The sequence below is a fragment of the Pholis gunnellus genome, assembly GCF_910591455.1.
Source record: "Pholis gunnellus genome assembly, chromosome: 2".
Classification (NCBI taxonomy): Eukaryota; Metazoa; Chordata; class Actinopteri; order Perciformes; family Pholidae; genus Pholis; species Pholis gunnellus.
The window spans coordinates 25,476,044-25,496,962 of NC_136536.1; the positions used below are offsets into that span (position 1 = coordinate 25,476,044).

A 20,919-nucleotide genomic window follows, 5' to 3' on the forward strand; every position below is an offset into this window, starting at 1 on the left:
AACAAACTTCCCGTTTCAGTCCGGGGGCCAGACACACTCACCACATTTAAGAGTAGGCTTAAGACTTTCGCTTATAGTTAGGGCTGGCTCAGGTTTATAGTTAGGGCCGGTTCGGGTCTATAGTTAGGGCCGGTTCGGGTTTATAGTTAGGGCCGGCTCGGGTCTATAGTTAGGGCCGGTTCGGGTTTATAGTTAGGGCCGGCTCGGGTCTATAGTTAGGGCCGGTTCGGGTTTATAGTTAGGGCCGGTTCGGGTTTATAGTTAGGGCCGGTTTGGGTTTATAGTTAGGGCCGGCTCGGGTCTATAGTTAGGGCCGGTTCGGGTTTATAGTTAGGGCCGGCTCGGGTTTATAGTTAGGGCTGGCTCGGGTTTATAGTTAGGGCTGGCTCAGGATTGCCTTGGACCAGCCGCTAGATAAACTGCTATAGGCCTAGACTACCGGGGGACATCCTTGGATACACTGAGCTCCTGTCTCCTCTTCTCTCTCTCCTTCTGTATGAATTCATGTCCCATTAATGCACATTACCAATTGTGCCTCTTCCCCGGAGTCTCTGTGCTTTCTCTCCTCACAGGATTCCATGGATCCTGGTTATATCTGGACCCTGGTCCTGCCTCCTGCCGTGGTTCACACCTACTGCTACTGTCATTATTAGTAATCACATTGCTATTGCTATTACTGCTTTTGTTATCATTATTATTCTACTATATCCACTGCTGCTGTTATTAGTCTTAATTGTTCCATTATTATTCTGCTTACTCTCTCATTATATGAATAATTGATATCATATGCATTGAATGTGGTGTAACTCTGTTATATCTATCAGGCTGATAGAGGATCCTCCTCTGTTGTTCTCCCTAAGGTCTCTTCCTGTTTTCTCCCTGTTAAAGGGTTTTTGGGGGAGTTTTTCCTGTTCTGATGTGAGGGTCCTGGGACAGAGGATGTCGCATGTGTATAGATTGTAATGCCCTCTGAGGCAAATTTGTGATTTTGGGCTACACAAAATACATTGAATTGAATACGTAGACCCTCAAGTCTGTGGGCTTCGCAGCTTATTTCAGAATTGGGTTCATTGCCAAGTAGGATTTTACAGAGAAGGAGTTTGCCTTGGTGCATACATATTGAATAGAAATGTTTACAATAAAAAGTATAAAATATATCTGTTATAAAATGAAAGAGTTGTACAGTTTTGTGCTAGAATGTAGATAAAAAATGACAAGGGAATGAGTAAAAGTTCACAAGATTTAGTATAAAGAATATATGCAGATGAACTGCTGCTGGTTCCTGGATCACAGAGAAGACAACAGGACCCAGGGCCATTGTAAAGCTAAGAGCACCACCTGCTGGACTTATTTTAAAGCTTCGTTTACATTCATCTGGGTTTGAAAAACTCAAAACTCCTTTGTGACCTCAGAAATTCTAAAAACTCATGTGTTGGGACTATTCTAAATGTTTTTCTTGTATACCAAATATTTTGAAATATGTGGTACGTTTCATATGAACCTCCTAGAAGATACAAAGTATAATCTATTCAATGTTACAGATACAGAAATGAAAAAGAATACACAAGAATATAATTGGAATGACTCTCCAAGCGAAGAAAGTTATGACAACATATATTTTCTGGTTTTTATATGGTGTTGGATAATTATTTCTAAATGTCGGTTTTATGAAAGCATCTCTGGTACCTCCTGGTCCACTCTTTCCTAACGTAATAATGTATAATATCTGGGGTCTCATTTATAAAATCCACACTACAAATATTTCAGATTTATAAAACCTTGCGTACGCCTGCCTCCGTAATGGGGGGGGGGGGGGGGGGGGGGGGGGGGGGGGGATTAGAAAAAAGCGGTGTGCACGTGTGTTCATGTGCACGAGCCAGACTCCGCCCAAGTGTTTTGGTTCAGCTGTCACGTGGCATTTGTTTTAGCAATAATAAGTCCTCATATTCGTAATAAAACACGTCTCTTGCTCGCGCTCTGTCTCATACATGAGTATGATTTATTACAATAGTATTTCGTCCCTACCTGAATTACCTCTGAAACAGTGCATATTATTTTGAAAGTACAATGCGGAAATTGTTCTTTCAGTTGCCCTCCTACTCCAGCAGCCGCGGAGGGGCACTCCTGCAGAGCATGAAGCCGTCTCCCTCCTCTACGGACGGCAATTAAAGATGGAAGTGTCCGGTCAGGCAATCGATGTCGAGCAGGATGCTCCACCGACCCTCGTGGATGTGGACACCGCGGTGCTGCTGCTGGGAGCGGGAGTAACAGCCTTCACGCATCCGCTGCTGTATGTGAAGCTGCTAATACAGGTAAGTTAGCTGCTGTTAGCTAGCTAACCGCAACTCTGATGACTGTGTCAACGCGTCGACTGCTGTGTCGTTTATGGAGTCCTCCAAATGTCCCCCCACGTCCCCATGTACTTTCTTTTTATCAATGTATCGACCGACGACAACCGGCTTGCTGCTCGTTACATCCACGGTCGTTAAACGGGCAGAAGATTCCCGCTGCGGTGCGCTGTTGTTCCGGTGTTACATGCCTACTGGTTTTTGAACCTACTGGTTTCCCTTCCGTGCGTGTGTTGTGTTCGCTTAAAAGCAGCAGCTGTTTTCTGCCTCTGTCGCCTGATTCGTCACACATTCACAAACATATTGCTGGAGATCTATATACCTCATCTTATATCAATTGCGGGGATTACGATTGTATAAGTGAGCACTACATCACAGCCACGTATGAAGAAATACATTGAAGAAAATATATTTATATATATTTTTGCCCAGACACCACCCACGCATTTTGACAAAAACAAATGTACTTTTGTGACGATTATACAGTGACGATTGTATTGTGAAAATACTCATTAGCGAACACTAAGCCACAGGAGGAATGAAATATCAGTAATGTTCTATCCTCAAAACAATGAAGAAATGGACGTAGTGATTGACAGGGTCATTCTACATATTGTATGTGTCTTGTAACGTTATAGTGAAATACAGTGGCTCCCATTCCGACGGGGTTTCATTGTCATAATATACTGTGGATACCGACATGTATCGCTTAACTAACCCCGTCGGAATGGGAGCCACTGTATTTCACTATAACGTCACTGTATAATCGTCACAAAAGTACATTTGTTTTTGTCAAAATGCGTGGGTGGTGTCTGGGCAAAGCCTCGCGAAAAAGCGTTGATAAAAAGGTTTGGAAGTGTTCGAAGATACGCCCCCAGGTAACCAGTTGTTTCAGTTTACCTTAAACCAAAACGTTTCCTGGGTATTGACAAGGTGTGACTTAATGAATAAATAAATGAATACCTTTTGAATTAAACAAGTGGAGGTGGCGGAGTGCGTAGCGCGACCGCCATCGGGAGTTTTATTATTTTGCTGGACAGGGTTCGAAACCAGGTTGTTGCGATCTTTCCATAAATATATTTTCTTCAATGTATTTCTTCATACGTGGCTGTGATGTAGTGCTCACTTATACAATCGTAATCCCCGCAATTGATATAAGATGTGGTATATAGATCTCCAGCAATATGTTTGTGAATGTGTGACGAATCAGGCGACAGAGGCAGAAAACAGCGGCTGCTTTTAAGCGAACACAACACACGCACGGAAGGGAAACCAGTAGGTTCAAAAACCAGTAGGCACGTAACACCGGTAAGAGGAGATGCTGTACGGCAGATATGAAGGTATATTTGTGTCTTTATTACGCAAACAAATTTATCGCACTGCAATCTAAAATCAAGTTTGTAAGCAAAAATATATAAACTGAGAATAAATTATTTGTTAGTTTTGCTTGTGAAACTAGAATTTGTGGCTGCAAATCAAAAACCTTTGCTCTCAAAACATTTTGTTTGTTTGTGTAATAAAAACACAAATATACCTTCATAGCAGAGAACCTCTCCGTGGAGCTCCAGTGGGGTTTGAAAGCCCCAGTTTTGCCCTTATTTATAAATTGTCAAACATGAATGCACATGTTCTTCAAATAAGCCTGCATGATTGTTCTCATGTCAAATATTTCCTCAGTTTTGACTGAGAATCCCAATGTGTCCACTGTGTGCTCTGAACCCTCGTCCCGTTAGAAAAGATGCTGCATTTAACCACGTTTGAATAAAAAAAGTGTCAGAGAAACAGTGCATGAGATGCTACAACACGTCTAGTTGTAATGGCTGGCTCCATAGCTGCTCCTTTTGCATGTGGATAGACTGACACAATGTAGCCAATGTGTATGCCCACATCAGCCCAATGAGGACAGATGTGGGCCGTCGGGCACTACACCTGATCCTGTGTGGTGTGTCATAGTGGAAGACAACAGTTGCTGCATCTGTGAAGCGTCACAGCATCCTGAGAAACACTAAGGTGCCAGAATGTCTCGCTGACCAATAGGAGCGCAGAGCACTCTAGTGCAAGACCCTGCAGCTGTCAGTGGGAGCCGGTCCCCAAAAACCTCACTGATCGTTTCTGTGCTTCACACAAGTTGTGAAAGACAGGCGAGCTATTGATTTGTCAGGGTCCAATGTATAGTCGGTCATGTCTCTCAGCCAATTCACAGCGAGATACTATGACCGTATGATCATCCAATAGGAAGAGGACAACATAGGGCAAAGGGTTGCCCGCACCGAGACCTGTCCATCACCATGGACGATACCGTGGTGACGCCAACTCGGACTGCGAGGAACCTGGGTGTGACCCTGGATGACCAACTGTCGTTCTCAGCAAACATCTCATCGGTTACACGCTCCTGTAGATTCCTGCTCTACAACATCAGGAGGATTCGCCCCTTCCTCACTGAGGAGACGGCGCAGGTGCTCATCCAGGCTCTTGTCATCTCCCGCCTGGACTACTGCAACTCTCTACTTGCTGGAGCCACGGCGTCGGCCATCAGACCGCTGGAGCTTGTCCAGAAAGCTGCAGCTCGTCTGGTGTTCGATCGCCCCAAGTTCTCCCACACAACTTCCCTTCTCCGTGCTCTACACTGGCTCCCTGTAAGAGCTCGCATCCAGTTTCAGACTCTGGTGCTAGCCTACAGGGCAGTGAAAGGAACAGCTCCTTCCTATCTCCAGGCCATGGTCAAGCCCTACACCCCCGCACGACCACCCCCGTCGCTCAGAGGTCTCTGCGGCCGATCGACCCGGTCACGGCTGTTTTCTGTCCTGGCCCCACAGTGGAGGAATGAACTCCCCACTGATGTCAGGACAGTGGAGTCACTGCCCATCTTTCATCAGGCTGAAAACTCACCTCTTCAAGAAGTGCTACCCTGAGCCTTCCACTTAGCACTTATTTTATTCGTATTAGCTTATTGCACTTATTGTAATCGTATTAGTTCGTTGCACTTATTGTATTGCGTGTTAGCTCGTTGCACTTATTGTATGTTGCACTGTACGTATGCTCTGGTTTATGCTCTTAGATGCTTGTTTAAAAAAGGAGATGCACTTATGACTTCTGGTGACTAGTAGTTCTCTTGAATACCTATGTTGAATACACTTATTGTAAGTCGCTTTGGATAAAAGCGTCTGCTCAATGACTGTAATGTAATGTAATGTAATGTAATGTAATGTGTACTCTGCTACCGGCAGTTAGTTAGCAATCTTATGAAATTGTCCCTCCTGGATTCTGTTAACCATCATTTCCAAGCTGCTAGGCTGCTGATTAATGTCATGACTTTATGATCACAATGTCCTGCAGGCTGGTGTGATACCTGTGCTGTGTGATCAGCATCTAAAATGATTGATTAGAGGACAGACGGTTGTTGACAGACAGGATACGGTTTTGGGAAAACCCTGTTTTTGTTTCTTATCACAGATTAAGATGGAATATGATAATCCTTTATTAGTTCCACAGCGGGGACATTCTGCAGGAATACAGCAGCAGAGTGGACAGAAAAACAAAACAACAAAAGCTAAAAATACAATATAATCAGGTACACATTATTGCACATATGAGGTAGGAAATATTGCTCATACATACATTATTGATACTGATATTGCACATGAATGAGTCATTTCCAGTTTTTTTTACTTTTAAATAGAACCGGCTTAATGACTCTAAGGGCGGTGGTGTTTTGGGTCAGCATCACCCTTGTGGCTTGTGTTTAATCTCCGGCTCTGTTGTTTCAGGTGGGACATGAACCGCTCCCCTCAACGGTGGGCACCACTATGTTCGGACGAAGAGTCCTGTACCTGCCCGGCTTCTTCTCCTACGGTGAGCGAGTGAGGCCGGATTAATCGATGTCGTAATGCTCGCCGCCGGACAAGTTGACAGCAGTTGACGGTAAATGTAAATTGTGCTTCCAGCGCAGCACATCGTGACGGTGGACGGAAAGAGAGGGCTCTTCCGCGGCCTGTCGCCTCGCATCGTGTCCAGCGCCATCTCCACTGTGGTCCGGAGCAAAGTTAAACAGGTACCCTGTCTGACATGAAGGCTGCTGTGCTTTTGAAACAATAAAATTCTAATTGGATTGTATATCGACGATTGAAAGTGATGACCGGTGATTGCTTTTCCTACTCCAATATTTAGGCAATGTTAAGTTAACTTACCTCCATGTTTCAAAGCCTGTGTAGAGTGTGCAGCCTGCTGTGCATTAGAGATGGCTGTGGTGGAACGACATGTCCGCTGTTATCCAAAACACTCTTATCAATACTTATCGATTTGGCTCTTTACCGATATCTGTTCTTTTTCATTATGAAATAATTGCTTTTTAATATTATTTTTATATTATTTAAAAGAAATGTAATAAATTTGACTGGAAACAAATCATAGTCCACTGATGAGGAGCGACTACCAATCCTTACTCACAAACCAGTTGCCGTGGATCTGACGCCCTGCTTCCAGACATATGGTGAATGGTGAATCGACTGTACTAGTCTTCACACCACTCTGAGCACTTTCACACTACTTGTCATCATTCAGCCATTCACACACTGATGGTAGGGGCTACCAACTAATTAACATTCACACACACCGCAGGCACAGCTCAGGGAGCAGTTTTGGAGTTCAGTGTCGACATGCGACCAGCAGAGCTGGGGATGGAACCGCCTATCCTTTGATTGAAGGACGACCCTGCTCTCCACTAAGCCCCGGTCGCCCACTAGCTATTGAGTTGATTGATGTTTAGGTATTTTGAATGCATGTTTATTCATGTTACTTAACTGTATTGCTTGCAGAAAGCAGAAAGATTTGATTATTTCAAAGCTCCGTCAATAATATCCCCAAAAACAAGATGATTCTTTTTTTTATATATATAAAATTCACTTTTACAATTAACTTATATGAAATCTATATTTTGAACAGTTTTTTTCATGTGTACTTGACTCACACAGAACGCAAATATTACTCAAATGTCTGTGAGGTTCCATGACGGCACAGAGCAGCTGTCATCACGCACAGCTGGATATCATGACCTCATCACCTGTAAATCATCATCTGCATGATACAGTCTCCATCATTTGGTAAAACAGACTCCACAAAGTGCTTCTCAATACAATGAGAGGATAATTAGCACAGATCGGTTCATACAAACACAGTCCTGGTTCTAGCGTCTACACTCCGTATCCAAGTCTTCTGACTGTGAAGTTCCCTCTTTTTGTTAGCATCCCTCCATCACAGGTCAAAAGCACTAGCTGGAGAAGAAAGGAGGGAATGTCATAACCAAAAGGATTTTACTTGATTTAACAGTGTCATGTTACAGTTTTATTTCATATTTATTTGAGCTTATTTAATGTCAGAACCATTCAGAATCAAGGTATTTGTTTCTTAAGTCAAACAGCTCTCTCTCAAGAACGAATGGGCTCATATGAATTGGGCCCATTACAGGGGGCATAAGAGAAATGTCTTTGGGTAAAAAGGTTGTTTGAAAGCATTTAAAGATGTGGATATTGTGGAGGGTCGTCAAAGTGATGTCTCTTCTTTCTTCAGCAGGTGGAGATTCTTTCCAAGAGAGAGGACCTGCAGACTTCCCTCAGGAAAGTGGTCAAAGAGGTGAGAGGTCAGCTACTCCTGAGTAACATCCCGACTTATTTAAATCAGAGTCGACCTGAAGTGACTCGTACTTTCTGTTGGAGATGTTGGTATGTCGCGGTAGTGTTTCCCAGCACCAGATTCTCTTTAAGAAAACTCTTGTTTTACTGCAGCAGGGTCTGACCGTCTGCTCCTCTCAGTCCTGGTTCTGGTTCTCCCGTTCCTCCCTTCCCTCCAGCAATACGGCCTGGGCCTCCAGCAGCGTGGTGTCGGTGTTGGGATGCCTCATCTGAGTGTGTCCGCGGTTGGATGGTCGCTGCTGGAGGCTGAGCTGTTTTTGGTGAACCTGCATGCCAAAAATCGCGTTGTCAGATGTCTCGGTAAATCGTCAGACATTAAGAATAACTATGTAGAAATAACTGAGTATCCTTGTTTACTTCTGCAGGTCATTGTTAAACAGGCTGTTTGATAGCCAGTTAACAGTTGCTTGCAGTGACTTTAACTGTTCCGTTATGAAATGCATCTATTTGAGTAGCGCTCCAACATGTAACACATCACGGTTTAAGACACACAGAGTCTGGAAAAGTGCAGCGGCAGAAGTTGACTTTATTTGATCACATGTTGTCTCTCTTGTCATTCTTTGATCCGACGGTTGGGGAAGCTGACATTAGACGTTTATTGTACGGGAGTTTTCTGTACAGTCACAGCTTATTAATGTTTATTAACGTTTACAATATGAGTTCTTTGGCTTCTGTTTTTAAATGAAAACAATGTGTTTATAATCCTCAATGTACCAAAAACGTATATATTATGAGGTATTGCATCAGCGTCGGTATCAGAAAATGTAGCCCGCCCAGCGCTAACTGCTGACTCATCAATCCACCTGAACATAGACAGCTGATGAATCAGAACCCTTTCAACTTCACACCAGGTGGTCTCTTCAAACTGTCTCCTCTCTCCAGACCTCACATGAGATGATCATCCAGTGCCTGTCCAGAGTAGCCACTCATCCTTTTCATGGTATGTCCTCATTAAGGCTGTCTACACCAAACATATTCACTTTAACAGTGGCACATTGCAGAAGGTTCTGCTTTTTGTTTTTATCGTTCTGAAACGATTTGACCATCCGTCCATTTTGGGCAGCCTTCAGTAAATGCCATGTTGTCAGTCCCCTTACAGCTGATGTCATATTCTGGCTGAATGGAATGGAACGCCATAAGAACCAAGTAGGAAACGGCTTGTTGGGCTCATCATCTGTTCTGCTTTCCTTTGGCAGTGATGTCAGTGCGGTGTATGGCCCAGTTTGTTGGCAGAGAGGTCAAGTACGGGTAAGACTTCATACAATGCTGCAGATATGCCTCAATGCTTTATTTTAACATTCAGTTCTCATGACTAAGTAAGCAACCATGAGGTTATTCTTAAAATGTATGATCCTTAAATGTTCAGTGACCTCGTAGAGTAACCTCTGTGATAAATACAAGTCCCTCCGTGTAATGTGAGGGAGCAGCAGTGGGAAATGTCTTTTATTTAGCATTAACAGTAAGTAACCCAGCTCTGATATGTAGCGAGTGTCGTTAACAACCACGAGATCTGAAAAGTGAATCATAAACATGTGTCTTTAAACTGGATAAAAAGCCAAGCAGCTTCTCACAGAGAAAATATGTAACAGTTTTTAAAAAATAAAGTTTTCAGAGCTTGTAAAACGTTGAACATGAGCTTCTTGCTTGTAGGTGTTTACACTGTACACATTCTGTTAATGGACTTTGTCACATTTGCAGTGGGATGTTCAGTTGCATGGTCAAGATTTTTAAGGAGGAAGGAGTGGCTGGATTCTATGTGTGAGTCATAACGTCGCTGTTCATCAGTAAAATGTTTTCTACACTTTGACCTGCATCGGGCTGAGCCGTGTTGTGTGTTGGCAGTGGTCTCATGCCCCACGTGGTGGGAGAGCTCCTCTTCCTGTGGTGCTGTAACCTCCTGGCTCACTTCATCAACACCTACGCTGTGGACGAAAGTGTAAGTCCATCACCTTCTCTGATGCTGCAAGAAAACAAGCTGTGGCAATACATCCTGTGTGTTTACTCTCTCATTCTTACTGATACAAATGATTGAATAGAGAAGCATGTATTGTTTTAACCTTTTACAACCAGCGTTAGAAAATATGGGCTAAACCTTTGTGGTCCCAGTTAGCAGACAAGATGTATTCATGTCCTATCTGACCTCCCAGAATATATAACGCATGCAAATGTTACTTTAACTTACTCCTTCCTTTGTGTGCAGCAACAAGTGCAAACTGTTCTTTCGCCGCAGTGAAAATGTTTTTTAAGGGCTAAATGCCAACAAATATGGATTGAATCAAAATATTGTGTTCGATTAAAGCATGTGAATCTTTTTCCAATACATTTTGACTTTTGGACTTTACAACGCTCTGGAGTTTGCATCATACAAGTGGGAAACACAATATTGCGTACTATTACTGAACACAATGAATGGACAAAAAGCTGCTCATTATTTAAATGATGATTTGGAACTATTTTGGTTTCTCTTCTGACCACATCTCCTCATGCCTCCATCTGCACTCAAACTCATCTTTATTATATTCTCTGAAATGTGATGTAATTCTTTTATTTATTTCTACTCGCTTCAATTTTCTGTATTTTTTTTATCTCTTAAGTTGCTATCAATTAAATTGAGCACTTTTTTCACCATGAAGCCTTCCAGTAGTCCAAAGGGCATAATTCAGTCTTCTCCTGGTATGTTTTTCACTTTTTGTTTGAGTTTAACTGATGGTAACTTAATGTGTCGTTGGGAAAAAAATAGCAACTAGTAGAAGCAACTGGACATTATAAGTGAATTAAGACAGTAATCGTGTTATAAAGAGTGTTTTACACGCGTGCAGTAGGACAGGGCTGCTGTTGTAATTGGAGTTAGTGCTGCAGAAATGCACATTATCTTTCATTAAGCATGTGAGCTTTTACAGTACAGGTAGTTCCACCCCCCTCAATGTTCTGAGGACCTCTGTGTGAGCAGCTTTTAACTGTACTGGTCACCAGCTGTTATTCAACTAAATGATCAGGAAGATTAGAGAATAAGGCGTAAAGTTTGAATTTCAAGATGCTCTTCTGGATAGTGAGTTTATGCCAGCTATACAACTATTATAGATGTATCTTTTTATTTATTTGTTTTAATTCCTGTTGCATGCAAACTAATGGAAGTGCTGTTTCACCTCTCTGCTTGTACTTCTGTTGCAGTTCAGTCAGGCCTCAGCCATAAGGAGCTACACTAAGTTTGTAATGGGAGTAAGTTCAACATTCAAACTGTTATTTGAAATGTTTCTCATATGCAACGTTTCTTCATGTTAATGGAGCGTGTTCTTCTCTAGATTGCAGTGAGTGTTCTAACATATCCGTTCATGCTGGTGGCTGATCTCATGGCAGTCAACAACTGTGGGTGAGTCATTCTTTCACACATTGCATTCACAAATTCATAATCAGGGACCAGATGGTTTTATTACGGAAGCCCTGAAACCATTCCTGAGTCTGATCTGAATGAGTTTTTTTCTCCTGTGTCTTAACCGGTCAGATAAATGTATACCCAGGATAATCTATTTTTTAATCAAACATGTTTCTCAGTGAATATTTCTCTGTCACGATCAACCGTTTGTTGTCATATTTATTGTGACCACAACTGGCACCTCTACCTCTTGTTCTAAATAGGACTAAAAGTAAGATTAGCGCTGATTAAAATATATTTTTAGCCAAAAGAAAGACATGACAGTAATGGTACATAACTTGTTAACACACAATATATACATATGTATAAACTCCCCTGTATGAAAGCTTTTAGTCCTATTTAAATGGGGTAGTGGTGCGCTTCAGCCTCAACGCTTGATGCTGACAATAAAAAAAAAACATCTGCAAAAACTTTTCTTTACCTGTTTAGCAGATTCATTTTTAATTTAAAAAGATTATCCTTGCAAACCATATTTCACCTGTTCTTAAGTCCTAAACGGGAGAGAAAATGAGTGAGATCAAACTCAGAAAATGAGTTTTCTCTATTGGCCCTCACGGCTTCCGTATTTTACTCTCCAGCATGCAGTCAGTTCATTCAGTCTGTTAGCTCGTACCTGAGAAAAACAGGTGGCGTACCTAACTAAAGGGGGTTTATGTCCTGTAAATAAACTTGGTGGATAGTTTCAAGTTGATACAAGTATATTGAGAATGAATGTTTTTCAGTTTTACCACATCTAAGGCTTTGTACTCGTACTGTATCTGTGAAAGGCGGCGGTCTGACTGCTTGTGCTTTGTGTTGTCAAGCTTGGCTGCAGGTCTTCCTCCTCGCTCCCCCATCTTTAGGTCCTGGCTGCACTGCTGGAATCACCTGAGCAACAAAGTAAAGTACAGTCTAGCAAATGCAGTGACAGCACAATGACACAAACAGATCCTCGCAGCTGTAGTTTATTTATCCCAAGGGAAGTGGTTATGTGCAGCAGTTACAGTACAGGAAGGAGTGCAAAGATATCATATAAAATATCAATAAGGTGCAAATCCCAAATATACTCCGTTATGTATGTATTATGTGTTTTCATAATGAATCATTGAAATGTAGCATTTTATTTTCAGTAGGGTTCACACAGAGGTACATCTTTAAATCCTTTTAGATACTGTTATAATATGTTCAGTGTTGGAGGGACGGTGTTTTTAAAGTTCAGGGCTGTGCTTTTTTTAAACATCTGAAACAAAAAGGTTTAGAATAGAGGTCGGCCGATTGGTAAAGGCCGATATAATATTGATAGTTTGGATCAGGAAAACGCTGTCATAAATTATAAATAGCCTATATGAATCTGGAACTGAACATTAAAATAACCATGAAAACAAAGTGTATTTCCTCTTTATCGCTGGGACATCAGCCTGTTTATGACGTGAGGCTACTTTTGCATTCGCCATTTTTAATAATCACTCTGAATTTAAATCCTTCGTAAGAGAATATCCTGAAGTGTGCTTTGGTTGGAATATGTTCTATTTATTTACAGCGGGCGATGCACTAGATCTGCCCAGGATTGTGTCCAACTCGTGTGATCCAAACATTTCCAATAACTCCAGAGCATTGTAAAGTCTAAAAGTCTAAATGTATTGCAAAAAAGATCGAGGTAATCATTTCCAAAATTGACACATTTTTATCGAACAAAATATATTACATCAATCCGTATTTGTTGGCGCCTAGCCCCTCTCTAGCCCGAGAGCCGAGATTTACGGAGAAAGTTTAGCGTACAGCAGGAATGAATATAATGAATGATACACACATGTTATATATAAGTCTGGGCAACAATATCATGTCAGCCATTTTTACACAATCCAAACACAATTCTACTTAACTAATATTTCAACTAGAAGATGTACCACAATATCACGTATTTTTCGCCATAAGTCTGCCGTCTATGCGCTACGGTCTGAGCTAACAACACAAAGCTAAAAGCTAACACAGACAACCAATATATCAGAAAGCAAGAGAATTTGACACAGATTCCAGGTATAAGTTCAAAATGTCTCTCCGTGAAACCCTTACATAGCTATGAGCAAACAAGCACCAGAACCACAAACTGCTTTATCAATAATAATCATAAATGCACCTCACCGTGAGCTGATTTCATGAAGAGAACGGATAATTTCCCAGTTCTGTAGCTAAAAAAAATGTTCTACGTATATCCTGTGTGTCACTGAACTGTTTCCTGAAAGAAAGGGTTTTTTTTCTAATCCAGGAGACGAGGGGGTGGAAGATTTGACTTTCGGCGTATCGGATTTCAACCTTCGCGAGGGACGGCGCGGTTTTGATTCTGACTGGCTAATGATTCTGTCAATCAATACCACGTTGTCCCAGCTCAATTCTATAGGCTCTGACGCGTCGAAGGAGGGTTTATTGACTGAAATCGACCAATGAGCTGCTGAGTTAGGCCTGTATAGACACAGAGAAACTGCAGGTAGACGAGAAAGCTTTGGGTTACTTAATGTAAACCCTGGTTCTTTGATAACAGAGTGAGGTGTTTCACTATGGGATTCGCCTCAGCGTGACCAACTATGGAAGCTCCAATGACATCACGTCTGTCAGTGACAGAGAGGTCGACTGTGGGAGGGTCGCCCCGCCCCTACCCATTATCACAGCCGACTGCCTCTTCGCAAATCATTCTAGACCGATTTCTTTCCGTGTCAATGCAAGGAGGGTTGTGACGGTGACACCTCACTCTGTTATCAAAGAACCAGGGTTTACATTAAGTAACCCAAATTTCTTTTTCACTATGGGAGATATAGCCCACTCTCGGATTGCATAACCCTACCCGAAGCCAAATATTGTCAGCCTGGTAATGACTATCGCAGAGACTCTGGCGCGTTTGCCTCGAGCACAGCCTGTGCCAAGGAAGGCCCAGAGACATCGAGCCTGTAAACCTTACAAAAGTGTGCGGCGTAGCCCAGCCCAGCAAGAAGGGCGAGTGCATAAAGCATGTAAGTCACGCACACGTTTTGCTGTGGTTAAAGCTAAGAGTAACACTGTTTTAAGTGAAATAAACTTCATCCCCACTGCCTCCATAGGCTCAAATGGGTGTTGAGAGAGGGCCTCCAACACCACCAACAGATCCCACAGAGGAACCAGGGGCCTGGAAAAGGGGAGCTTACGGCGTGCCCCTTTCATGAAACGACATACTAAAGGATGCGGCCCCACAGGCTTCTCCCCAAAGCCTAAATGACAGGCTAAGATAGCCGCTAAATAAACTTTAATAGTGGAAAAAGGCTTCACCCTTATCTACTAATTCTTGCAAGAAACGTAGCAGGTCCACCTCTGAACACTGAAAAGGAATAGTGTGCCTCAACTGGCACCACTCCTCAAAAAAACCCCGCCATTTACCACTGTAAAGAGAGCGAGTGGACGTGGCCCTAGCCCTCTGAATGGTGTCAATGACCCGTGCAGGCAGGCCTGCCGCATTCAAGTTCCACCTCTCACGGGCCAAGCCCAGAGCGCCTGGGTGAGGGTGGTAGATCTCCCCGCCCACCTGGGACAGAAGGTCCCTGCGTATGGGGAGAGGCCACAGCTCGTCCGCGAGAAGCTGTATTATTTCTGCTACCCAATGCTTGGAAGGCCACCGTGGGGCTATCAGGATTCGTGACAAGCCGCGTTCTCTCACCCTGGCTAGAGTCGGGGAGATCCGGCTGAGAGGGGAGCAGCACGTTTGGCCAACCTGTGCAACTGTAGTGAGCGAGTGCTGCCTTGGCGGTTGATGTACGCTACCACAGTGCTCCAAGAGGTTTATGAGAGTCTGAGCCAGCTGTCCCGTTGTCAAATCATTGAGTGTTTGAGGGCTCTCTCGCAGACATTTTGAGCCCTTAATGAACCCTTTCCGCAAGTCAGCATGGTATGCTGACTTAGCCTAAGGGAATTACCCACAAATCATTGCAATGTGACGTTAAACACGGGGTAACCAGTGGACGCATGGAGACGTAAAAAAAAAAAGTTAAACAAAGAGGACGGCTCACGTGCGTTCAGCCTGGAGTATTACATTTACACAGAAACATTAAGGGTTAAAGATGGAACAAAAAATAAACATGAAATCAGAGGATATTTATTCATCAACTATTAGATTTTTTCATTGAAGCTGTTTTGACAAAAACGAGTAAATAGATTATATGAAATTACTTCTCATCTTGTGAGTAAAGATCCTGGAAGACGTTCAAATCAGGGAGTACAAAGTATAAAATAAATACACACAATTATACATCATATTTTTTGTCGTTTTCATGGTAACGTGATATATTGTGTGTATAAGTGCTGTTCCCATTCCTATTTACACCATCTCAAGCCCTCACAGTCTCTTATACTCAACCACTTACCAGGTGACATCAGTAAGTCCTTGAGGGTTTAGGGTTTGAGGGTTTAAGGGGGACATTGGGATTTGGCCATAGTCTGAACGACACGGCTTTCCCCAGCCAACTCCCCGTTGAATCTGGGTGGTTTCGTAGCGAATTGTAGTCTGTACCCCCGAGAAATAGTGAACAAAACCCATGGGTGCACTGCGCATGCAAGTGGGGTTGCACACATACTGCGGTGACATCACCTCCCTTACCTGAAGGGAGCGGCCTACCCTCGGAGGAGCGTAAGCTCCCCCTGTGAGGATTATGGGGCCATGACATGGTTTTGTTTTTATTTTGTTTTTGGTGGAGCATTTTGCCCTCGGCTCTTGGCCTGGCTGCAAAAATGCTAACTTTATTCATTTGTTTGCTGAACTGGGTAGAAGTGCTGTTGCTTCTGATGCTCCTCCCCTCCTGAGACATGAACTTGGGGCTTCTGTCTCCCCTCTATCTCCTTCCTTTTCTTGGACGGAGGAGGAGAGGGAGAAACAAGGCTGGTTAGGTCGTACGCTTCTTCTTCTCTTCCCCAGGGTGAGATGAGCAGTTTCTTGCTGCCACTGCAGCAAAGGAGTGTTTGCCCCATGGTTTGGAGTTTTCTGATCGAGGCTGCTGGGTGTAGCAGCAAAACCAGCCCTCGGCTCCTGTGGGGCACAAGGGATGTGTCTCCGGGGTAAGCTGAGGTCAAAGGCTTCACCTTCTTGTTTCCTGAGGGTGCTGGTCTCTCATCTTTTCAAGAGCTGGACCAAATAGACCTTTGGCTGGGTCATATGCAGCATCCATAACCTCTGCCTTCTGAGCATCACCGAGGCCTGAGAGATTTAGCCACAGGGCTCTCTCACCTGAGACTGCCAGACCCATTACACGGCCGCATCCTTGCACTGCACCGCGTGAGGGGCGTAGGATGAGATCGTTCACCACGCAGATCTCATCCCATAGGAACGGGTCAGGTGCCCCTGTGTTCAGACCGCCCATCTGCTCCAGGATTTCTGCCTGGTATGCAGATAGCAGAGTCATAGCATTTAGCGAGCACACAGACTGTGCTGCATATTTATACATTCTCTGGAAAACGGAGGCGGTGAGGCGATCTGTTTTACTTGGCAGAGAGATGTTTAAGGAAGCGGAGAGAGAGCGCCGGTTTGGGTGGAGGTGATAAGCCACTGCTTGGGGCTCAGCCAGACCCAACTCCATCCCCTCAATTTCCAGCATTGAGTAGGAAGCTTGGTGGGAAGCTTACTCTTAAATGGACTGGACCCGTACCTGCTAATTTCTTTCATACAAGCAGGCACTGCCAGCAGAAGTTGTTTTGATGGCAGCTGGGCTGGTGCCTCTTACCGTCATACAGGTCTCGCTCCCCCCTTGTAGCATCCTGGGCTGCCTGCCATAGTATACCCAATTTGGATGCGGCCCGTTTTCAGACCTCGTATAATCCATATCCATTGGCGAAACAGCGTCGGATGCACTAGGGCAGGGGTCGGCAACCTGCGGCTCCGGAGCCGCATGTGGCTCTTTGGCCCCTCTGTTGCGTCTCCCTGAGTCCTCCGTCCACACGGCGTTTAAGCATCGCTTTCGAGATGATCTCCGTCCAGACTTAAACGCCTGAAAACAAATATCACGTGACTATTCACTGGGCATGCAGTGGGTGCCGGTCCTACTGGTTTCAAACCTACTGGTTTCCCTTCCATGCGTGTCTTGTGTTCACAAACATATTGCTGGAGATCTAAAAACCACATCTCATGTATATTGCGGGGATTACGATTTTATAAGTGAGCACTACATCACAGCCACGTATGAAGAAATACATTGAAGAAAATATATTTATGGAAAGATCGCATCAACCTGGATTCGAACCCTATCGAGCAAAATAGTAATATATTAAAAAACGGCCACACTAACGCGATGCGCCACTTGAATCTTACATCATAATGCGCCTTTCCCTGCAGGTGCCTGATCATCATTTGCAGACCTCCACCCTCGGTAAACTATCGATGGATAAATCCAAAAGAAGAAAAGTCACGGAGGAAAATAGAGAGTTTAATTCTGCGTGGACGTATTAATTTGCTTTCACTGCCAACGATGCTGGCTTACCTGAATGCTTGATATGTGGTGAGAACTTTGACATCAAATAGCTTTTGCGGCTCCAGACAAATTTTATTTGGTGGAAAATAGGGCAAAATGGCTCTTTGTATAGTAAAGGTTGCCGACCCCTGCACTAGGGGGCCTGGGCTGTTGGAGAGGAAATGTGGAGTCATCCTCCTCTTCCTCCATGTCGTCCATGTCGAGGAAGTCAGAGTTGGCAACGCCCTCTGCATCCTCACAGCCCGGCTCCACATCGAGGAGCTCCTCGAAAAGTGGAGGTATTTCCCTGCATTCAGCCTCCTTCATGTCCGCCCAGCTCAAAGGAGCTTGCATCATATGGGTGGCTTTTGTGGTGGTTCCTGACAGGCACGGGTCCTGCTTATTGGATACCACCACTCTGTCTCCTTTCCAGGACTTTCTCTGGCATTGACACGCAGTGCAAACTTGCCTGGGCATGTTTAGCACCCATGCAAGCTATGCACATAGGATGAGGGTCCCTGCCCGAGATGGACGCCTCGCATGACGCAGGGCACAAGCGGGATGCAGCCTCTTTGGCCTTCGGTTCCGACCCTCTGGTGGGGGTGGCGGTCTTCGTCATGGCGACTGCAAAGGGAGGGAAATACGTAAACAATTAGCCGCACAAGTGCGCCAAAATGCGTTAGCCTGTCGGTCAATTGTGCTAGCACACAGGTTTTAGCCCGGGCTCATAGCGTACCGAAGGAGTTTGCTAGCTGTGACACGTTAGCTGAACTCCTAACGGTACTCAACTCGGCTAACAAGCTAATGCTAACCGAAAATTGGTAGGCTTGCTGTAAAGCGTTAGCCAGAGCAAATCATGTCACACAGTTAAGCAAATACAGGGTAGTCTGTGTAACGTCTGAACTAAGTACTAAGTACTTACTCAGCAAACTCCAGACTAAAGCCAGGAACTGCGTTCGGCAACGGATTCCTTAATGGGTCGTCTGTGAACTGTAGAGCAGAAATCCAAGCTAGCCTAGATGAGCTGAGGGAGCTATAGTTTCTTCACGGGAAGAAAGCGAGAATGATTTGTGATAATGGGTATGGGCGGGGGGCGGGGCCCTCCCACAGTCGACCTGTCTGTCACTGACAGACGTGGTGTCATTGGAGCTTCCATAGTTGGTCACACCGAGGCGATTCCCATAGTGAAACACCAAACGAAGTTTGAAAAAGAACTCCATGGATGACAGACACAAAATAGGCTCAGAGAGGATTCTGGCTCTCAAAATTAAGCCAAACTGCTGTATTTGAATAGATTGAACACTATTGGTGATAAAACAAGTGAAATATATATAGTTATATAGTATAGACAATTACAATGGAACAGCTGTTTCCAAAATGACAATTTGGGTGACCTCGCGTGAACCCTCTGTACTAAAACCTCTCTAATTTTGTTCTGTTTCACTTTATCAAAGTCAAACTTTGCAGAGAGACTGTTCACATATTGTGCTATGATTTGAGAGTGGTTTTAGACTTGCAGCTGCATCATTCCAAAGAAATAACAATTAAAGTGCCTTTTCTTTTTCAGGTGAACCTGAAAGTTTTCAGTTTGAGCTGTGTGCCATCTTCATTTACTCTTAACCAGTAACATATACACTGATAATTATACATCTGAACAAATCTCACAAGTGTTACCTTTATTATAACATCAACATTATTCAAATAGACCTTGTAGTTCCAGAAATACACTCTTTTTAGTATGGGTATGCAATTTTTGAGCAGAGGCCTAAAAATAGGGCTAGGGACCAGAAGGTAAACGACTTGCTGCACACAAAGGTAGGAGTAAGTTAAAGTAACATGTGAAGTAACATGATTAGTTGTGTCTTTTATCGTGGACAACAAGCTGATAGTGTTGCTTTATATATTCAAGAGACAACTTTTCTGGGAAGAATTAAGACTCAACAGCGATCAGATATGACATGAATACTCCTGCCAATGTCCTGGCTGCACCGGTTATTTGGCTAAATGGGTTGACCTCAAGCTCAGAACCTCCACATCCACACACATCCTTTAGTCTGAGCAGGTCTTTTAAAGGCTGATACTCTTATTGTGTACTGAAGATTTCAGTAGTAAGTAATCCAAAGCATTTACAGCTTGTATGTGTCCCCTCCTGTCAGGGTCACCTCTTCAGAGGATCCAGCTTCTTCTTCCGCCGGGTTCCTGTGACCTCGCTGCCGGACATCGAGGACTGACATCATCGTCATCATCGTCTGCTGGGGTGTTCCTCCTCCCGCTCACAAACACGTTCCTCCAGATGTAGCAGGAGCAGCAGAGATACAGTTCAAGGAGTGCCAATGAACTTTTCTAGTTAAAGTGAAGCTTCTTAAAGCTACACCATCAGGAGTGTGAGGGGAGCAATATTTATATCTATTTCATCTCCAATCACAGATAACATGACGTGAATGCTTTAATGGAGTCTAGTAGCTCTCTGTCCGTGTCCTCTTGACCTGAGCTTTTGGGCGCTCCTCTGAAATGGTTTGTAACACTTATCAGCTGAAACATTAAAATGGATTTATATATATTTACATACATGTATAACTCACTTAAACGGTGCTCTGGTGGTTCTGTGCCGCTGGCAACCAATTCATTCCAGTGATGACACCAATGCTGTGACACAATATATTACACGTGTGTCTCTGTCTGGTATCAGAGCTTCTGACAGTGATTCTGCTGCTTCATCTTTATAAAGTAGAGCTATCAGAGCTTGTAGTCTGGCCCTCCTAATACAGACCAGTGGATTCTACATGTGGCCTGTTGTTTTCACTGGGATCAAAGTTTGCTCTTTGCTTTAATATTCATACACAACTGCTTGTTGTGGAGGGAAAAGTGTTTGCAGATCAACAGCAGTTTACAGCAGTGATTCCCAAAGACTGGGTCGGGAACCACAGGTGGGTCGCAGAAGATTTTATATTTATATTAGCAGAATTTCTTTGAATCTTTGATTCAACATTTATGTCTGCAGTTCACTTTTGAGC

At 43.8% G+C, this 20,919-nt stretch overlaps 1 protein-coding gene across 2 annotated transcripts; it reads left to right on the forward strand.

Annotated features, from left to right (window-relative positions):
- The first annotated feature begins 2,099 nt into the window (after positions 1–2,099).
- On the forward strand, positions 2,100–20,469 carry LOC306706705 (mitochondrial carrier homolog 1-like). Of its 2 annotated transcripts, XM_079173868.1 has the most exons (12): positions 2,100–2,312; positions 6,116–6,200; positions 6,293–6,399; positions 7,914–7,976; positions 8,918–8,975; positions 9,232–9,283; positions 9,734–9,793; positions 9,878–9,971; positions 11,207–11,254; positions 11,338–11,405; positions 12,272–12,347; positions 20,062–20,469. In XM_079173868.1, exons 1-12 carry the CDS (start codon positions 2,172–2,174, stop codon positions 20,134–20,136), a joined length of 927 nt encoding a protein of 308 aa, XP_079029994.1. In that variant the 5' UTR covers positions 2,100–2,171; the 3' UTR covers positions 20,137–20,469. The 2 variants fall into 2 exon arrangements, with proteins under 2 accessions (XP_079029994.1, XP_079029995.1); XM_079173869.1 differs by lacking the exon at positions 12,272–12,347.
- Positions 20,470–20,919: the final 450 nt, after the last annotated feature.